The 20,626-nt window shown below is 40.3% G+C and overlaps 1 protein-coding gene across 1 annotated transcript; it reads right to left on the bottom strand.

Annotated features, from left to right (window-relative positions):
- Positions 1-2: 2 nt before the first annotated feature.
- LOC311230971 (myosin heavy chain, fast skeletal muscle-like) lies at positions 3-19,416 on the bottom strand. Its single transcript, XM_084317426.1, has 40 exons — positions 19,384-19,416; positions 18,265-18,478; positions 17,642-17,785; positions 17,398-17,554; positions 17,150-17,177; positions 16,936-17,050; positions 16,765-16,857; positions 15,350-15,413; positions 15,163-15,261; positions 14,968-15,071; positions 14,074-14,212; positions 13,562-13,680; positions 13,305-13,454; positions 12,604-12,774; positions 12,209-12,518; positions 11,666-11,727; positions 11,212-11,299; positions 10,992-11,109; positions 10,678-10,801; positions 10,261-10,397; positions 9,044-9,299; positions 8,697-8,939; positions 8,426-8,602; positions 8,208-8,353; positions 7,978-8,068; positions 7,321-7,710; positions 6,945-7,071; positions 6,455-6,573; positions 6,144-6,340; positions 5,858-6,041; positions 5,609-5,774; positions 5,305-5,429; positions 4,805-5,113; positions 4,028-4,231; positions 3,809-3,934; positions 3,413-3,583; positions 3,214-3,318; positions 2,442-2,537; positions 840-971; positions 3-115 (listed from the first exon to the last, which is right to left on the bottom strand). The coding sequence occupies exons 2-40, from the start codon at positions 18,463-18,465 to the stop codon at positions 95-97; spliced, it is 5,808 nt and encodes a 1,935-aa protein (XP_084173552.1). The 5' UTR covers positions 18,466-18,478; positions 19,384-19,416; the 3' UTR covers positions 3-94.
- Positions 19,417-20,626: the final 1,210 nt, after the last annotated feature.

Genomic DNA, 20,626 nt, shown 5'->3' with positions numbered 1-20,626 from the left:
TTGCAAGTTTATTTCTGGTTTCACACAACAGCTTTACAAAAGAAAATCATATTTTATGATTTGTTGATACTGTTTATCATCTAGATCTGGATGCTCATTCTTCAGCCGGCTTCCCCTTTAGTGTGAATACAAAAGAGACACAAGTCAGTGGTTGGACATATGCATCTCCTGGAAGTAATGCAGTTTCCATACATACAGTACATACTAGGGCTGACCCCGATTAGTCGAATAGTCGACTAATCGATCGAAAGGAGCCGTAGTCGACTGCCAACCTCTTAGTCGAATGCAATTTTTTTAATAAAAAATATATATTATAGTTTTTTTTATTATTATTATTTCCAAAAGCAAAGAGGCCTAGAAGCGTGGCTAATGCTAATGGCGCGCCTACCAGAGAGGCTAACTGCCTAAGAAAACGGGCACAGAGGCACTGAAAGAGGATCTCACCCATTTAATGAACACACTAGACTAGACAAATATCAAGATGTATCCATCAGTGGACCAATTGCATGCTTTCGCAGAGGACAAGAAGCCTTCAGTCGACTCCTTCAGACATTAAGCACCCCCCACAGCCCAAATGGAATGATAAAAAAATAAAAAAAATATTTATAATCTTTTCTTTTTTCTCTTTCTTTTGTATTCTTTGGGGTAGTCGACTATCGGCAAATTTCGGCCAATCAAAGTCGACTATACAAATCCTTAGTCGAGGTCAGCCCTAATACATACTACTGCACCTGCTAACATGCTATAGCTGTTATTATTACTGTATCCTAGCATCATCATTATTATCACTAAGAAGTTTTCAGTACTAGCAATGGAATATATATAGCCTACTACTATACCTTGACGATTTCGCGACTCTTTGCCCTCAGCTTGTTGACCTGGGACTCGGCGATGTCGGCGCGCTCCTCGGCCTCCTCCAGCTCATGCTGCACCTTCCTGAACTTGGACAGGTGAGTGTTGGCGTCCTGTTCCTGTTCAGTGCAATTAAAGGACCACGTTTAATCACACACAAAAGGACCGTCACACACAAACGGTCAATTTAAACACAATGAAAAGGACACTTTAAAGGAACGAGGGAAAAAAAGGTCACTTTAAGGAAATAACTGTTGTGGTTCTTGTATACCGGTAGTATAGTTTAGAAATAGCAAGTATAGCATAAGGATATAGAGTAAAACTGTATATTGTATAGTAGTGTACATAGGACCCAGTGCCTTAATTCATAGCTAAAATTGTATTGCATTTATCTCAGGACTTTAACATGTCTATTTTATCATGTCTATTTTATGTCTATTTTATTATCTTCTACTTATTTAATTTACTGTTGTATTATTGCACAATCAAAGCCACCCGCATTTCACTGTATGCCCTGGTATTAGGGCTGGGCGATTAATTTGAATGAATGATTTAGGACGATGTCAGTATCACCGACATCTAAGAAGGGAGATCCCCCCTTGAATGGCCCTTCTAAGGTTTCTCTCCTCCACACTGCCTGTGGTGCATTTTTCCCTATTGTTAGGCTTTAGTGAGTTTTTCCTTACCTTTGCGTGGGGTATGTCTGGGAGTGCTTGCATTCATTAATTTATTTGCATTTATTTTAAATTTGTTGGACCTTATGGTGTTCTTGTTTTATTCTTGACTTATTGTTATGTTTCTTCTTGATTTGTTTAAAGAAGACGTGTCCGGCCCATGGGGACATTAACGTGTGTTGTCGGGCCTTACAAATAAATTGTATTTGATTTGATTTGATTTTGATATTTTTTTATCGATTTAAAAAAATACAAAAAAAACGTTTCAATAGTCACCTTTTATTTTACAAAAAGTGATGTTTGGTGAAAGTTAGATTTGCACTTTATTAATCCCAATAGGGAAATTCATTCTTGTTTGATGATCAAGACTGAGGCACCTTTTATGAAGTTTGGTGAAAAAGCAAGTTATTGCACTATTAATCCCAATAGGGATATTCATCTTTGTTTGATCAAGAGTAACCTTTTATATGTATTATAAATTTCTTTTTTTTTAAGTGAAGATTGGTGAAAGTTAGGTTTGCACTTCAATCCCAATAGGGACATTCATCTTGGTTTGATAATTTTTTTGTGTCAAATAAAAACAAAGGTTACCGGTATTTGAATGATTTCCTTGGCATTTCTAGTTTTCAAGAGAAAAAAATCGATTAAAATCGTAAATCGGATTTAAAAAATAATAATCTGGGATTTTATTTTTAGGCCATATCGCCCAGCCCTACCTGGTATGTATGCGACAAATAAACCTCTTGAATCTTGAATCTTTAACCTTCTGTTGTTTAATGTGCGAGAAGGAGAAGCACCAGAACCAGAAACCATGGTGTGCCACATGGCCCGTCATTAGGCACCAACATTAATATAGTGTTTATTTAACATTTAATAACAAATGTCATACGTCTTCATGGCATGAACAATACTTACACAATCCTCAGCCTGTCTCTTGTAGGCTTTCACTTTCAATTGCAGTTTGTCCACCAGATCCTGAAGTCTGGCGATGTTCTTTCTGTCCTCCTCGGTCTGGAGACAGTAGACAGACATTATCTCTCAGGGAGGATTATAGAAGTAAGATGAGTTAAGACCTGGGATTATACCGCCTCGTTTGGTCTTAATATGTTAGCAGCCTATCAAGGGCACATTTGATCACAGCGTAGTCACAGCAGAAAACATGAAGACATCAAGTGCAACCAAAGAAAAAGTCCAGATATCATGAAGACAGGAAATGGACATGACAGGTACAATTTGCATTCGATTTTTAGTAGCTGCAGTTTGCTTCAAGGGGACATTGTGCTGTGTTGCGAATCTTCTTTATAATACAAAGTATGCATGGTATCCTCTTAGCAAGTTGCCTAGTGTGGACACAGTGTGTTTAATAGTTCCTCCTCTCTCTCCACTGACTCCTAAACCTACTCATAATCAGTGTAGCAAAGCAACGGTATTGCAGTCACAATGGTACTGTGTGTTTATTCTTAGCTCTGTTGTGTGGCATCACATGTCCTCAGTCTGCCTCGCTGTCGAGGGCTTCAGACTCATATCACGGTGATATATGCCCTCTAGGGGTTTGAGACACATTCTACAGAGACTGAAGTCAGGCAGTCATGGTATATGAATTCTGTGGTATTGGTCAGTGTTCCCCTTTAAATTATACACTCTATTATACCGATTTGAGTCTTGGTTTCTACTATCCTTTATGTACCTGGTAGGTGAGTTCCTTAACCCTCCGTTCATATTTGCGGGCACCTTTCACAGCCTCCGCTCCGCGCCTCTGTTCGCCCTCCACTTCAGTTTCCAGCTCGCGCACCTTGGCGATCAGAATTCCAGAATTGAACGAGTGATAGTGGCATAGATTTGTGACAATAATAATAAAAATGTAGACACTTTTCTGTATAGATTACCCTAGCTTCCAGTTTCTGGAGCTGCTTCTTGCCACCCTTCAAGGCCAGGTTCTCAGCCTCATCCAGGCGCAGCTGCAGGTCCTTGACGGTGACCTCCAGGTTCTTCTTCATCCTCTCCAGGTGAGAGCTGGTATCCTGCTCCTTCTTCAGCTCCTCAGCCATCATGGCCGCCTGGATATTATTGACAGAAGTGATCATATAGTGGGTCAATAAAAGGAATATCTATTCAAAACCTAATCCTTAAAGCAGCACTGGGCTACGTCGAAAACTGCGCTAGATAGTTTACTGTTTGATCCAAATTTAAAATGTATTTTTTTACTTTAAACACATTAATGTAGCTGATATAATCCAAAATAATTGAACTGGATACTTGAATAGTACGGACTGAAAACTCACATCAGTGATGGCCTTCTTAGCCTTCTCCTCTGCATTCCTCGCTTCTTGGACGGTATCTTCAACTTCACCTTGAACCTGGACGAGGTCAGCCTCCAACTTCCTCTTAATGTTGATGAGGCTGGTATTCTAAAACAAAAAGTTATTTTAGTTTGTTTACTGTATACGTACTTTCCAAAAGCGGTCAACGTTTGCTTCGTCTATAAGACGTGTTATTAGTACCTGAGAGTGCAGCAGGCCCACACGCTCACTGGCATCGATCAGCTCCATTTCAGCCGTCTTGCGGCTCCTCTCCGTCTGCTCCAGGGCGCCTCTCAGCTCCTCTATCTCAGCCAACAGCAGGATGTTCCTGCGCTCCACCATGGCAACCAGCTCCTTCATCTCATTCTGCCCTCTCAAAGCTTCGTCCAGTTGGATCAGAGCATCCTACGTTGAAAGAAATAAAGAATGTATGTTTTGGCCCTCCTGTGTATTTGGGTCTTTTAAATGAATTACATTTAGTTTAATCTGTAAACAAATATTGGGATTTACAGTATGACTAATGTAAATAAAGGAGTGAGTGGAAATGTGCAGGAAGAGTAAGAAGCACAAAAGGTCTTCCCCTTCAGAGACAATGAATACAACCAACGATTGGTCGATGTGGCCAAAATATCACATCACAAAAATGTTCTTAGTTTTGACAGTATTTCGTTTTTCATTACAAATTACAATGTGATTTTGTATTGCCTTTATCTTGTAAAACAGTTGTCATGGTACTATTTAATTAAAATTGTTTTAATTTTCTTTGACTTTTTTTTAATACCACTGCAAGGATAAAAAAAAATTATTAACTTTTTAGATTTTCTTATTAGAAATATACAGTATGTATATGTTGTACAATATGTATATGACGGCATAGGACAATTCCATACCTTTGCATGGATCCCTGACAGTATACCTCTCAGCCCTAATCAAAGGTTAGACGGACAGAAATCATTTAGAGTTTGCACTGTACAGTACCTTAAACTGTCCCTGGATATTCCTCAGTTGTTTCTGGGCCTCAGAAGCCTGGCGGTTGGCATGGCATAGCTGGATCTCCATCTCATTGAGGTCTCCCTCCATCTTCTTCTTGATTCTCATGGCATCGTTTCTGCTCCTGACCTCAGAGTCCAGAGCGCTCTGCATGGATTCAATGATTCTCTGGCTGTTCCTCTTGATCTGGTCGATCTCCTCGTCCTTCTCTGCGATCTTCCTGTCAACCTCACCTTTGAGCTGCGTGAACTCCAGGTGAACACGGATAATCTTTGACTCTTCGTGCTCAAGTGTAGCCTGAGAGAAACAAATGAAAGACTCAATGAACTGTCGTGCATCATTCTGAAGTTTTCTCATGTACAGTGTACTGTTTGGTCATTAGCAAGTCCACACCCTGTCTGTTGACCAATGAATCTAACTGTAACGAAAATGCAGAATGAGAAGTTTCTCTTTTTTATTATTTTCTGTAGATATGCCATTTTGAATACCTCTGCCTCCTCCAGCGCTGTTTGGATATCTGCCTTCTCACCCTCTACTGACTTCTTCCCTTTCTCCAACTCATGGATTGTCTTTCCACTCTCGCCAATATGCTCAGACAGATCAGAGATTTCCTCTGTTGAGACAAATTAACAGTATACAACCATGTTAGATTCATATAGTATAAAAAAAAGAGTGTATCCTCATACTGTATATGCTTCAATTTGTGCTGTAAGCAAACACTAGAAAGCTAGCCTGGCCCTCAAGGGCCTGCAGGATTCAGAAAACAATGTGGCTCAGGTTAGGCTCCCATACGTTGCAGGTTCTTGTTCTCCCTCTTCAGGGTCTCCAGGTGGTCCAGGGCTTCTTCATACGAGTTCTTCATCTTGAACATCTCAGTGCTGAGGGAGCGAGCCTCTTTCAGAGCTCCCTCCAACTCCGCCTGGCTCTCCTCAAACTTCTGCTTCCACTCTGAAAGAATCTGAAACCACAATGAAAATAATTAGTCTTCAATTTATTTTCTGGTCCATTTGTATCGATCCACTGGCCTGAATAAAAACGAACCTTGTCAAAGTTCCTCTGCTTCTTGTCCAGGTTGGCAGCCAGAGCGTTGGCTCTCTCCACATCAATCATGAGGTCTTCCACCTCACCCTGCAGTCTCTGCTTGGTCTTTTCCAAAGAGGAACACTTTGAGTTCACAGCCTCAATGGACTCCTCTGCATCCTGAAGACGCTGGGCAAGCTTTTTCCTGTACAAATACACGTTTAAATCAGACTGTTGGCCTATTTTAGATGAAGTGACTTTCTATTCATGACAGTACTCCTATAATATATGAACTATGCATCAGTACTTGGCCTCCTCAAGCTCCTCAGTGCGCTGGATGGCATCAGTCTCATATTTGCTTCTCCACTGAGCCACCTCACTGTTGGCCTTGGACATTCCACGCTGCAGCTCAGACTTGGCCTCCTGCTCCTCCTCGTACTGCTCTCTGAGCAGGTCACAGTCGTGGCGAGATGATTGGACAGAATGGGCCAGGGCATTCTTGGCCTAATCATGACATAATCAGAAAATCAGAAAATCTGAAAATAATTTGAAGCATGTACACAGTAGAAACAGTTAATGGCTTTCACCACTACCCCAGAGCAGAAGCTGTCACTGTACCTTTACTTCCTCATCAAGGTGCCTCTTGAGTTCATCAATCTGTAGAATATAAGCTTGTTTGCCTCTGGTGAGCTGCGAAACAAGAGAGTCCTTCTCCTCCATTTGACGACCAAATTCACCTGTTTGGACAGAGGTTCATGGTAAATGGTGCATTATCCAAAGTGCTTTACAGTTTTTCTTCCTCACATTTGCCCATTCACTCACACATTCACACCGACGGCAGAGGCAACCATGTAAGGCACCAACCTGCTCATTGGGAGCAATTAGGGGTTAAGTGTCTTGCTCAAGGACACTTCGACATGCCCAGGAGAAGCGGAAACCTTCCGATTATCAGACCGTTCTACCTCCTGAGCCCCAAACATGTGCTTTCTCTAAACTTTCTATTGAATGAATGGTTTCTAGGAAACTCTGTTCTGAACTTTTAGAGGAGCTTTTGGACATTTCTACACACGTAATTGTATCCTTACGATCGATTTGTGCCCTTACTCACCGTTTTCCGTCGACAGACGTGCTCTTTGAACACTCGTGTCGTGGAGTTGACGTACATGCTCGTCGTTCTTACTCTTCAGTTCACTCAGCTGATCCTCGAGGGAACGGCATATTTTCTCCAGGTTGCCCTGCGGACAAACGTTGGTGACTTTACCGCAACATGTTTAAGTTGACTGAGCAATATCATAATATATATATTAATATGTATAATAAAGGCCCCATGAAATCAAAATAGATATCCACAACAAGTCCCTCCCTAGCTTCCTGTATTTACAGGAAACACATAAATATGTGGAATTAAATAGCATTCTGCTAGCCGTTTCATGAGGACTTTAAGTTTTTGTTTGTTTGTTAAATCATGTGTTTGTAAATGTTACCTTTGACTTGGCGACCGCCTCCATGTTGCTTGAGAGATCATCAACCTCCATCCTGTATTCACTCTTCTCTTTCTCCAGTTTCTGCTTGACGCGCTGAAGGTTATCGATCTGCTCTCCCAGTTCTGCCACACTGTCGGCCTGCTTCTTGCGGAGAGCTGCAGAGGTGGCCTCGTGCTGAAGGGTGGACTCTTCTAGATCACGACGTAGCTTCTGGAACTCGGCCTCACGCTTCTTGTTCATCTCGATCTGAACGGACGTGGCTCCGCCAGATTCTTCCAGCCTCTCGCTGATCTCCTCAAGTTCCCTGGAGAGATCAGACCTCTGCTTCTCCACCTTGGCCCGAGCAGCGCGTTCAGCCTCCAGCTCTTCCTCCAGCTCCTCAATACGGGCCTGTGATGCAGAGTTGTTACATCATCAGTTTAACATAGTATACTCTTCTGTATACTGTAACAACCATTTAATCACTCCTTCATTAAGAAGTCACATTTGTCCTTTAGGTGGTCATGTGACATGGCGGTTTTGTGTCTCTGAGTGGCAAATCCTGATATTTTGAAAAACAACTATGCCAATTGGTGTAAATAATGATATTCTATTGTCTTATCTTTTTCAACATTGTATGAAAGCAACATGAGTTTTATAGATCTTCCACAAAGTTACCTGCACTTCCTTGATTTTCTTCTGATGCTGAATTCCAAGTAACTGTTCATCTTCAATCTTGCTGAGGAACTGGCTGGTCTCAAAGTCCTTCCTTTTTATTACAAATATAACCAGGTGTGTTACAGTTGCACAATGTAATGTAAGTATGGAATATACAGTACAGTATGAAGGAGCTACTGTATCATTAAGTCCCACTTGAATGTTTTTTGTTTTGTTTGTTTTTTACGTACTTCTTCAGTTTCTCGTCAGACTGCTGCCTGTCGTTCTCCAGATCCATTATGGATTCGTGGGCCAGTTTAAGATCTCCTTCAAGCTTCCTCCTGATTCTCTCCAGATCCATGCGGAGCTTCTTCTCTTGCTCCAGAGAACCTTCCAGCTATTTCAACAAATATCAAGTATTATTTTCTGGTTTAAAATGTAATTCACATTATGGTGTTATTGGTCTTACATCATCCACTTGCTGTTCCAGCTTGCTGTTGGCCTTGGTCAGAGTGTTGACTTTGTCTTCCTCTGCCTGGAGATCATCAAGGATCTGCTGGTGGGACTCTTGGAGGGCTTTCTTCTCCTTGGACAACTTGGCAATGGTTTCATCTTGAGAAGTCATTTCCTCCACAAGATTTTTAACCTATAGAGGTGACATAGCAAAAAGTACTTTGATAGACTGCAGTGTTTAACACGTACATGTATGTAGTAATAAACCATATGAATGATGTACCAACCTTGTTCTCAGTGGCATGTTTCTCCTTCTCCACTTTGGCCAGGGTGAGCTCCAAGTCATCGATGTCTTTCTTCAACTCGGAACACTCGTCCTCCAGCTTCCTTTTCTTGGCAGTCAGCTCAGCATTGGCTTCCTCTTCGTCCTCCAGTCTCTCTGACGCCTCTTTGAATTTGGCCTCCATCTGGATCTTACTCTTAATGAGCCCCTCACACCTTTCTTCTGCATCAGACAAGGTATCACCTTCCTAAAAGTTATATAATGACAATCACATGAATTTAGAATTATTTGTAAATGTCTTGCCAGGTTTTAAACAAAATGACAACATCCTCCTCTCTCCGTTTGACTCACAGATTGAATTTGTAGCTGCAAGTCATTCTTTTCCTGTAGAAGGGAAACCATTTTCTCCTCCAGGTCTTTCTTCTTGGCCAGAGCCTTTGCCAGATCCTCCTTCATTTTCTCAAAGTCCTCCTTCATTTGGGCCATCTCCTTCTCAGTCTCTGCACTCTTCAACAAAGGCTTGATCCTGAAGTAGAGCTTCATCCATGGCCAGTGTTTCACATTCACGAATGAGCGGATGTTGTATTGGATGGCGTAAATAGACTCTCTTCGAAAAACCAAGAAGATATGGAGAATGTTATTGGTGCACGTTTATGTGGAATAAATGGCTTCTCTGGTGTTAATAGACACAAGATCAAGAGCAGATATTGAGATGTATTTGGTCAATGGCTCAGTTAATTAGGACAGTTGGTATTGGACCAGGCTAAAACATACAAAAAATACAAAATAGAAATAGTCAGAAATAGACAAATATTTTATATGAAAGACACCCTATGAAAGAACCCCTTTCCACTTTCTATGACATTAAGTGTATATCTAAATATATCAATATTAATATATTGCTCAAATAGCTGCACTGTTGGTGTGTTAATAATGTCACAGCAAGTGGAGAGGAGTGTGTGACTTTTTATCAGTTGAACTCCCACTAGTCAGCATGTCATTGGTGTGTGTTGTATTAGCCTACTTTATTTATTTTTAATTTTTTTTTCATTCTATACATTTTTGGGGTTTTTATGTATTTTTCACCAATCCCAATTTATTGATTAGGCCAATTCCCTTCTTGGTCGTTGCGCACATTGCCCCACTGTCGGCCTGAGGAGGGCGTAGAACTCCTCAGATACATGTGGAGTCGCCAGCCGCTTCTTTTCACCTGACAGCGAGGAGTTTCACTGGGGGAACGTAACGCGTGGGAGGTTCACGCTATTTCCCCCAGATCCCCTCCCTGCTGAACAGACCGACCAGTAGGAGTCGCAGTTTACAGCGACCAGGACACACACCCCACTGGCTTCCCACCTGCTAACACTGCCAATTGTGTTAGTAAGGATGACTGACCAAGCCGGAGGTACCGCTGACAGCTGGATTAGATCCCAGAGTTTCTGCGGTGGTAGGCGAGTGCTTAGTCCACTGCGCTACCCAGCCGCACCTTTATTAGCCTACGTTTAAAATGTTTTACATGCCCCAGAGGAAAAAGTTAATGAAGAGGAGGTCTAGAAGAATGGTAGAGTTACCGTCTCGCCATCATTTTCTGGAATTCTTTCCTCATGACGTAGCCTCTGCAGAGAGCTTGAGTCATTGTCACCAGCTCAACCAGCTTCTCGTCTCTCATCTCCTCCAGGAGACCCAGTATGCCAGCTTTGAAGAACACCTTGGAATAGATTTGACAATAATGGCTTTAAATTTTAGTTATTTAGTTAATTATAGTTTTCTGTAGCACTGCTTCAGGAGGCACGGTGGTAACGATGACCTAGGAACTAAACGCTAACAAAACCGTTCATTATCGGTTACTCGTGTCTCAGACCTGCCGTCTGAGAACAGCTTCCAGAATGGCTTAGATGTGTCCCGACGACACGTTCAGTAAAGGAACAAGGACACACGGTGTAATAGATGTGAGTGTTGCCTGATGACAGTTAGGTGTGTTGCTTTACCTTGGTGTGTCCAAACTTGTATTGAGTGTGGTCCACGTCGATGGAGCTCAGGAGCTTCTCTGAGGCCTTCTTGTTGTCAATGAATTGTCCCTCAGGGATGACGCTGGCGTTCAGTACTTTGTATCTGACAGAATTGACAGAAGGATGGATATTGTTTCAATCTGGAAATTATGATATCTTCACTTAAAGGCATCCACCGTACATTCACATTTTCACCTAAATAAACATGTGTGATACACAATGTCCGGGGACCTCTTTTCTCCTACTGTGCGCTATAGGGCCAGTTTCACCAACTAGTGGTAAAAAACTCCTACCTCTGCTTGAAGTCAGCATAGAGGATTCTGCTGGGGAAGCCCTTCCTGCAGATCCTGATGCCCTCCAGCACGCCGTTACACCTCAGCTGGTGGATGACCAGGAAGTTCTCCATGAGACCTATGATAATAATAACAAAACAAAAGTTGTGAGGAATATGACAAATGAGAACAACGCTGTATGATTACATCAACATCAAACATTTGACATGTCGGTGCCTACCTGGTGTTTTTGACTCATTGGGAATCAAACAGCGTACGAAGTGAGGATGAGTGCTCCTCAAATTGGTCATCAGCTTGCCCAGGTTTTCCTGTTTAAAGGTAATCGAGTCGCAAACACCTTGTTTAGAGCATCAGCATATGTCACTTGCAAGTCTTACAATGTTCTAAATGTTCTATAAATATGATGCCAAAGTTGTGCTTTCAGACAAGCAGCTTCCCCAAATGTCCCCAAGGGGATCAATAAAGGAATATCTTATCGTATCTTAAGTCATACAGAACATATATGTTATGTGTATAGAGCCCTTAGTCCAGATCAAGAGAGTCCTTAAAACAAGAAAGCTTTAACACATACTCCTACACTCATTATCTGTGCATACACATTGCAATTGGAAGAGGCCATTGTTAGAGATGTCATCTTTGAAATTTACAAAAGAAATGATGAGTAAATGAGTTACCCTGAACAGAGCCGACACCGTCTGGAAGGACCCGCCCTTCTTCTTACCAGCCTTCTTCTTCTCTGAAAAATGTATTTACTGTACAGTTATACACTGTAGTATTTCACAAAGTTCCCTTCCATGGTATTACATTCTACTACAGTACTTGTGATATCTTAATTATCTTTTAAACAATTGTAATCTAAAGTAGACTAGCTAATCTAAAGACAGTTGAGGCTGAGTTCTTTTTGGTGATGTATCACATTCACACTCCAAGTGATTTGGATTGACTTGCAAATTCATTATCTCAAACCAACCAAGTATTGGATCAAACCAAACCTAGTCTCTATGGTTCTACATTTTAATACTTGATTGATTGATTGATTGATTGATTGATTGATTGATTGATTGAAAACGTTATTAACATATTGCAGAATGGGTACAGTACAGCTCAATACATACAATTGTTAAGGGGATTTAGACCAGAGAAAGACTTTCGTCTTGTTTACATCAGGGTCCCCTATTTGAATTACTTGAATGATGAAGATAGGGGAGAATTTTTACCATCTGCTCCACCGGCGTGGAATGCATAGAGAAGAGCCAACAGTTTCACTGAGGACTTCTGGTAGAGCTGGACGACTGAGTCATTCAGGGGGTCCTTGTTCTTGTCCAGCCAGCCTGTGACGGTGTAGTCCACCGTCCCGGCGTAATGCACCAGAGCAAAGGTGGCCTCGGCCTTGCCTTTGGCCGGCTTTGGCTTCTGGTAACACGCAGTTTTACCCAGATGCTGGTCAATAAGCTTGTTCTTGAAGGTGGTGTCTGAGGCCTTGGGGAACATACACTCCTCTTCAAGGATGGAGAAGATGCCCATTGGCTGTCACAGTGGAAAGGATTATATTAGAAACAAAATGTAATTGATTCCATTACCACCTTGTTTTACAGTGTAGCCTGTTACCCACCTTCTCAATAAGCTCAATGCAGGCAGCCAGATCCATACCAAAGTCAATGAACTCCCATTCAATTCCCTCTTTCTTGTACTCCTCTTGTTCCAGGACAAACATGTGGTGGTTGAAAAACTGTTGCAGTTTCTCGTTGGTGAAGTTGATGCACAGCTGCTCCAAGCTGTTGTACTGGAGAAACAAAGATATGCAGGTTGAGTCTATTCATCAGCACTTTAACTAAGAATGGACATAGCTGCACTTTGATGGTGGGAATGACTTAACAATTCTACAATATAGTTTGCCTCAGGGGTTTGTTCTAGAACTTTTGCAACTGTGTTTATTTCCAGGAACATGCTGGAAATGCCGGTATTGTTGTATTCATCCACTTTTACTTCCATCAAAGATTTAAGTTTTGGTGATTGGGTGATTGCATAATGATAAATGAAGACCTGAAATGAATGAAAATGGGGGACCCTGATGTAAACAAGACAAACGTCTTTCTCTGGTCTGCATCCCCTTAACAATTGTGTGTATTGAGCCGTACTGTATTGTACCCATTCTGCAATCTGTTAAATAAAGTTTTCATTAATTCATTCATTCATTCATTCATTCATTCATTCATTCATTCATTCATTCATTCATTCATTCATTCATTCATTCACCTCAATACAAATGTAAATATTGTTTATAGTAAATAAACATTGGATCATTATACTTACATCAAAGATCTCAAATCCAGCGATGTCAAGCACCCCGATGTAGAACTGCCTGGCCTGCTTTGTGTCCAGCATCTCGTTGATACGGACAACCATCCACAAGAACATCTTCTCATAGATGGACTTGCAGAGAGCCATGGTTGAGTTGTGAACCTAGATTCAAAGAGTTCAAATGAGTTGAGAATAATACAGAGGGTTTATTGTTGAAATATGTATTCATTTATTTGTATCAGAATTAAAGTTCCTTGTGTAGATTTTACCTGCGGCACAGTTTGACCTTTGGTCACCATTTCATTGCCGACCTTGACCCTTGGATAACATAAAGCCTTGAGCATCTCAGCAGAGTTCAAGCCCAAGAGGTAGGCGATTTTATCAGCCTCTGAGGAAGACAAAAGTATGGAGGGCTCCAGAATCATTCAATTGTGCCAGGATGTTTTCAATGGCAATGAACAGTTCAAATGTAAAAAGCTATTTTACAAAAATAAGTAAATAAATAAAATAAATTCTGCAGTAACATTTCTCTCCTTGGGGGTCACCGCTTATCCATTTGAACTCATTTGGAGTTCAGGACAATATCTATATTCTGCATTTCTTGCTTACATTTTAAAGGCATTTTAAAGGCAAATTTGGCCCCACCAAATGGGTTCCAGAGAATTATTAGATATTCTATTTGGTCTATTTTTGATGCAATTTAACTATTTCAGAACATGTATCTTTAAACTAACCTTCCTACTACAAGGTACAAACACAGTGATGAGACATTGTTATGTACCCTCGTTGCCGTCAGGCTCGGCCTGCTCTTCACGTTGCTTCTGCTTGAACTTCATGTTACCGTGATGCATCACGGCACCGGTCAGCTTGTAGATGCCTATCTTCTCCTCCGCATTGAAGCCCAAGATGTCGATAGCCGCCTGTGGGGTAAATCAAAAGAAACAATTGAACTTTGCACTGAAGAACTGAAGTCTGTTTTGAAATGTATTTGTAGTTTTAAAATCCACATCCACTTGGAGTGTGAATGTGATATATCACCGGAAAGTACTCAGCCTCTACTGTCTTTAACTATGAATGAACACAACACTCTAACTTCCCATCTTTAGATACTAAAGTACTCAGCCTCTACTGTCTTTAACTATGAGTGAACACAACACTCTAACTTCCCATATTTAGATACTAAAGTACTCAGCCTCTACTGTCTTTAACTATGAGTGAACACAACACTCTAACTTCCCATATTTAGATACTAAAGTACTCAGCCTCTACTGTCTTTAACTATGAATGAACACAACACTCTAACTTCTCATCTTTAGATACTAAAGTACTCAACCTCTACTGTCTTTAACTATGAATGAACACAACACTCTAACTTCCCATCTTTAGATAATAAAGTTTGTTTATAAACATTGTTCCTCTGTAAATGTCAAACAGACTTATATGGTTCTTATTTTGTTTAAAATGTTCCACTGATATTACCTTTGCGTTATTTGCTTTTAAAATCTTTTAACAACAATTAATACTCTTAATATAATACTCCTGACAATATATTAGGCTGATTTTATAGGTATCACATATGAAATACTATTATATAGTATTGCTGTATTACTGACTGAGACCCTTTTAAAATAGCATTTTTCTTTTTAATCTTTTTGTTTGTTTTGCCCTTACTTACATCAGTAGCAACGAACTCCTCAATGTCATCAATGCTCTTGACACAGATCTCTCCCTGACTGATCATGTGATAGTCGTAAGGGTTCTTGCTGATGAGAAGAGCATCTAAAAAACATGTATTGGAACACATGAGAGACCGGGTACAATGTATTAAATGTAAAGATGAAACGTCCTAGTTCTCATCAACAGTCTTTACCTATTAGCTCAGGTTTGTGGCCAGTCATGAGCTGGTAGAAGATATGGTAGCTCCTCTCAGCAGACAGCTGGAAGGTCACTCTAGACTTCTCCAGCAGATCTAGAGAAACACAGGGTTTTGTGATACAGGGTTTAGAGTATCTACTGTATCTCCATGGGATAATCACCATGTAGTGATGGATACTTACATGTTTCAATATCAGCTGAAGCCAACTTTCCACTGGTTGCAAAATGGATTCTGATAAATTTACCCTATAGGGAAGAGTGAAAGATCAATGAGTATGAAGACGACGGCTCAGCCTGCGTATGTAAATACTGACTGTGTCATACCCCCCCTATCTCTTACAAACAGGTCTCATGGTATTTCCTAAATAGTATCATGGTATTTCAAAAATAGTATCATGGTATTTCCAAAAAAGTATCATGGTATTTCCAAAAAAGTATCATGGTATTTAAAAAAAATGTATCATGGTATTTACAAAAAAGTATCATGGTATTTCCAAAAAAGTATCATGGTATTTCCAAAAAGGTAACATGGTATTTCCTAAACGCTTATCATGGTATTTTCAAAAAAGTATCATGGTATTTCCTAAAAGCTTATCATGGTATTTCCTAAAAGCTTATCAATATCATGGTATTTTCAAAAAGGTATCATGGTATTTACATTATTTTACGGTAGTGAGCAAAAGAATGATGTAAATAGCATGATACCATGGTTATACTTGAATATTTTATACAATGGCCAGTACCATGGTCATTACCATCAAACTACCATTATACCTTTTGTACCATGGTCATTACCATCAAACTACCATTATACTTTTTGTACCATGGTCATTACCATCAAACTACCATTATACTTTTTGTACGGGTCTAATATGAATGCATTTGGTTTTGTTGAAAAGATAATCGTATCTTTCACGTGAGCATATTTTCACAGAGTTGACTTTTTTGCCGTGCCCATGCTCACCTAAAATCATAATACTTTTTTAAGGCTTACTGTGACCACAAAAAATATCACAGGCAAATACAGTATTGGACATTGGTGACCTACATGTTGCTTGGTAATTTCTACAATGTTAGAGTGTTGCTCCAAGTATTTACAATGCAAAACAAACAAGCAAGAAAGAAAAATAAATAATAATAATAATAATAATAATAATAATAATAATAATAATAATAATAATAATAATAATAATAATAATAATAATAATAATAATAATAATAATAATAATAATAATAATAATAATAATAATAATAATAATAATAATAATAATAATAATAATAATAATAATAATAATAATAATAATAATAATAATAATAATAATAATAATAATAATAATAATAGTAATATAACTAATGAGCTAGCCCCTCCCCCCAAAACTGTAAAAAAGAAACAATCATAAAAAATAATTAATGTAACCATGTTGCATTATTATTTATTATTTTAGTTGTTGATTCAGGAGTGATGTTAACTTGATATTTCAGAGAATTTATTTCGTATTTAGTTGATTCAGTAAATAAAAAAAAACCAGGAAGGTTCCTTTTTGAAAGCAAGATGTTGTAACAAAAACAAGAGGAAAAAAATATTTTAAAAACTTACAAAGCGAGATGAGTTGTCATTCCTCACTGTCTTGGCGTTGCCATAGGCCTCCAGCAGGGGGTTGGCTGCGATGATCTGATCCTCCAGTGAGCCCTGGTGTTAGAGGACATCTGTTAGTAAGCTGGAACTTAATTTGTCACATAATACTATTATAATATATACCATATTTACCTGCATTTTTCCAGCAACTGGTTCTGATTTCTTCGCTCCACCAGCTACTGCAATTGTCGCAAAGTACTGGATGACACGCTTGGTGTTGACCGTCTTTCCTGCACCGGATTCTCCACTGGAGAACAGATGGATACAGTCATTGTTAGTCCCATGGGAGACAGGTACTGTATGAAGATACATTTTCTCATATCAGCTGACTTTAGATCAGACTTACGTAATCAGGATGGACTGGTTCTCCTGGTCTGTTAAGAAAATGTCAAAATGGGAAAACATTATTGCACTGTACAAAATAAATCAAGGCTTCCCAAACTTTTTGTCAGGCTACTAGCTAATGTAACCTTCAGCACGGACCCCCCCATCCTCCGACCCACCTGACCCCCTACTGGGTCCCAACCCATAGTTTTAAAACCACTTCTGTTTTGAAAACCATTGCAGTCATATTGTGTCTCTGGACCTCCGTACCTGTGAGCATGGCCTGGTAGGCATTGTCAGAGATGGAGAAGATGTGAGGTGGGGCCTCGATCCTCTTCTTCCCTCTGTATCCTGACACAACCACAGAGTCGTACACCGGGAGCCACTTGTAGGGGTTCACTGTGACGCAGAACAACCCGGAGTAGGTCTGTAGGATACAGTAGGAGGTGATTCACGTTTTTAGTTTGTTATAAAAAAAACATAAAAAAAACCTTGTTTGTGATTTGGTACTCACGTAGATCATCCATGCTGCGTAGCGCTCTTTGAGGTTATACAGCACAGCAGGTTCGTTGAGATGCGTCAACATGGCCATGTCCTCACTCTTGTCATACTTTGGAGGATTCATGGCGAAGATCTCGTCCTCTTTCACAGTGAGGGTCTGCACCAAGGAAGAAAGAATGAAATAAATTAGTGATGATCAAGAGGAACATGATGAATGAATGAACGATCATTGCATTTATATAGTGCTTTTCTAGACTCAAAGCGATCCCCACAATGCACGGTGGAAATTGCCTCCTTCACCACCACTGTGTAGCACCCAACCTTGGGCTACGCAGGCTCAATGGCTGCCATACACTGGCACCAGGCACACATCAGGTTCGGTGATGTCAGAGACCTGATTGGGAATTTGGCCAGGAACGTCGGGGGATCCCCCTACTCTTTGCGACAGGCAAAAGGCCCTGGGTTCTTTAACAACCAAATTCAATCAGGACCTCGGTTTAACGTCTCATCCAATGGACGAAGGACATATGTGAGCACACCATGATTGAATTAAGTGTGACGATTAGGTTAGTCGAGAATTCTGGTGATGAAAATTACACTGTATTTTCCATTTTAGTGTTACAAATGTCCACTAACCTTATTGCACAGGGTTTTCATGACGACTTTGCCGCCCTCTCTGTTCTGGAGCACCCCTTTGAGGTACATCTCTTTGGGTTCTGACACAAAGTATGCCGTTTTAGCATCGAAAGGGGTGTTCTGGGCCTCCATTCTCTCCCTTTCAGGTTTCCTGAGGTAAATGGCCGCCGGCCCATAACACTGCATCTCCGCGTCCCCCATGATTGCTCTGTGCCTAAAATCAAAACATAATTTTACTTTGGCAAAAACAAAGTGAACATATTCAAAGAAATAGGGATACCCAAGGATACTTTACAAAGCAACAAAAAGACAAATAAAACAAACAGAAGAAATAAAATTATATTAGTTACAATGATGGACAGGGAGACAACTAGCGGCCATAAGCCTTCGAAAGCATTATCTTACACGCTTTATATCTTAAGCATAATCTAGCAAGATAGATATACCATATCTTTAATACAATCCAAAGCAACTAAGTATTGCAATAACTTAAAACATACTGGTATATCATATTAGGCTAGTTTAACTTAGGTATATTAGGCTAGTTTAACTTAGGTATATTAGGCTAGTTTAACTTAGGTATATTCGGCTCGTTTAACTTCGTTCCCCATGATGTAGATGGAACAATGACCACTACAACCTTTGCCCTCATATATTTTAAAGGAAGATGCCACCCAAAGAAACCAAGAAAGGTCTAACTTCCTACTAAAGTTAACCCTTCAGTTAACCCGTTCACTACCACACTACAAAGGGTTAACCCTTTCACTACCACACTACAAAGAGTTATCACTTTCACTACCACACTACAAAGGGTTAACACTGTCACTACCAAACTACAAAGAGTTAACGCTTTCACTACCACACTACAGCAGGTTAACCCTTTCACTACCACACTACAAAGGGTTAACACTTTCACTACCACACTACAGAGGGTTAACCGGCTGTAGTGTGGTAGTGAAAGGGTTAACCTTATATAGTGTGGTAGTGAAAGGGTTAAAGTAGACAAATAAGATATTCAAATATAATGAAATGCTTTGCCTTCCATCACAGGGATATCAAAATGTATTAATTCAGTGCTTATTATCTTGCAAGCAGATGCATGTGCAGTATATTACTTACCCTTCCCGAAGCCGACTGGCACAGTTAGTGTGATGATACCTTGAGAAATGAAATGCAAAGCGTCATTCAGACTAAAATATTTATAACTGTTCATAATCTTGAAGAAGAGAACTGATGCCCAATCGAAGAAATAAATGAAAAGATCCTTCAGCCACTGAAGAAGTCTCACAATGGTCTCTCTCTCTCACCTTTGATCGCTGTGTCAGTTCAGAACTTATGTGTCGTCTGGGCCTGTGTCTTTTATAGAGGGGTTCCCCGGGCCACCCAGAAGCAGCCGTCCCGTTTTGGTCATTGGGTTTATCCTGGATGAACTTTTGGTCATGGATGTCGACCCCATCTCATCACCAGGACGGGTGTCACCCTATACTCACAATTGTAAACAAACTTTGACTGAAAGCCAAGACACAAATGGAAGCATCTTGCCAATTTTTTTTTAACATGAGCCACGTGCAATTAACTGCACGATGATATCGTTGAAGACGTCACACCTCGCCGCACTTTGCATTGTGCAAATTTGCGCAGCTATGTTGAACAATTGACACATATTGCTCTTGTGTTATAGGACCGCTTCATCTTTCCCCTCTGGGAAGTACGAGGGTGGGGCACGGGGGGGGGCGGGGGGGGGGGGGGGGGGGTGTATTGTTCCAAACATACTTTGAGCAAAGGAACAAATGGTCGCTTGGCGCTAATTTAAGAACACATTATGGCCCATTATGCCTCCTCTTCTTCTAAATGATAGATGACAGACACTACCTTTCCCTAACGAGGTTGCAGTGTTAAAAGTACTGTATTCTCCTGTGGTATGATTGAGTTGCAATAAAAGGTGATATTCGATATCTCTGGCCTTTCTTTATGGTCTTATTAGGACTTAAAACAAATATAGCTTCCAGCTCATTCATGCCCAAGCACTTACTATTGATATTGATATTGTTGAAAAATGCATCGAGCCCTTCTGTTAATTATGGTCCGGCCTTTACAGCATCCAGTTACTTAAACACTAACTTATTTCTGGTTCAGACTATCGGTATTGTCACAGACTCACAGGCTCACAGAATTCACTTTTGTTGAGTCGAGTTCTGTTCCTTTACTTGGTGAGTCACACTTTGTCTTACAGTCAGTGTGTTTCTCTACACAGTTAAACCAGTAGTGCGTGGCACTAAAACACTGTATTACAGTCAGTGTGTTGATGCTGCTGTGTGCCTCTACACACAGTTAAACCAGTAGTGCATGGCACTAGAACACA

Source organism: Notolepis coatsorum (assembly GCF_963971535.1).
Source record: "Notolepis coatsorum genome assembly, chromosome: 6".
In the NCBI taxonomy this organism is placed as follows: Eukaryota; Metazoa; Chordata; class Actinopteri; order Aulopiformes; family Paralepididae; genus Notolepis; species Notolepis coatsorum.
This window is presented reverse-complemented; position numbering and strand designations above follow the sequence as displayed.

What these genes read in the sequence shown, in the direction of transcription:
- LOC311230971 (XM_084317426.1), bottom strand. Translation starts at nt 18,465, where the DNA reads ATGGGGGACGCGGAGATGCAGTGTTATGGGCCGGCGGCCATTTACCTC. An exon ending in ATGACAACTCATCTCGCTTT is followed by an intron (nt 15,414 to 16,764) that starts GTAAGTTTTTAA and finishes TCTTCCCTATAG; the next exon opens with GGTAAATTTATCAGAATCCA. An exon ending in CGAGCCTGACGGCAACGAGG is followed by an intron (nt 13,681 to 14,073) that starts GTACATAACAAT and finishes TGTCTTCCTCAG; the next exon opens with AGGCTGATAAAATCGCCTAC.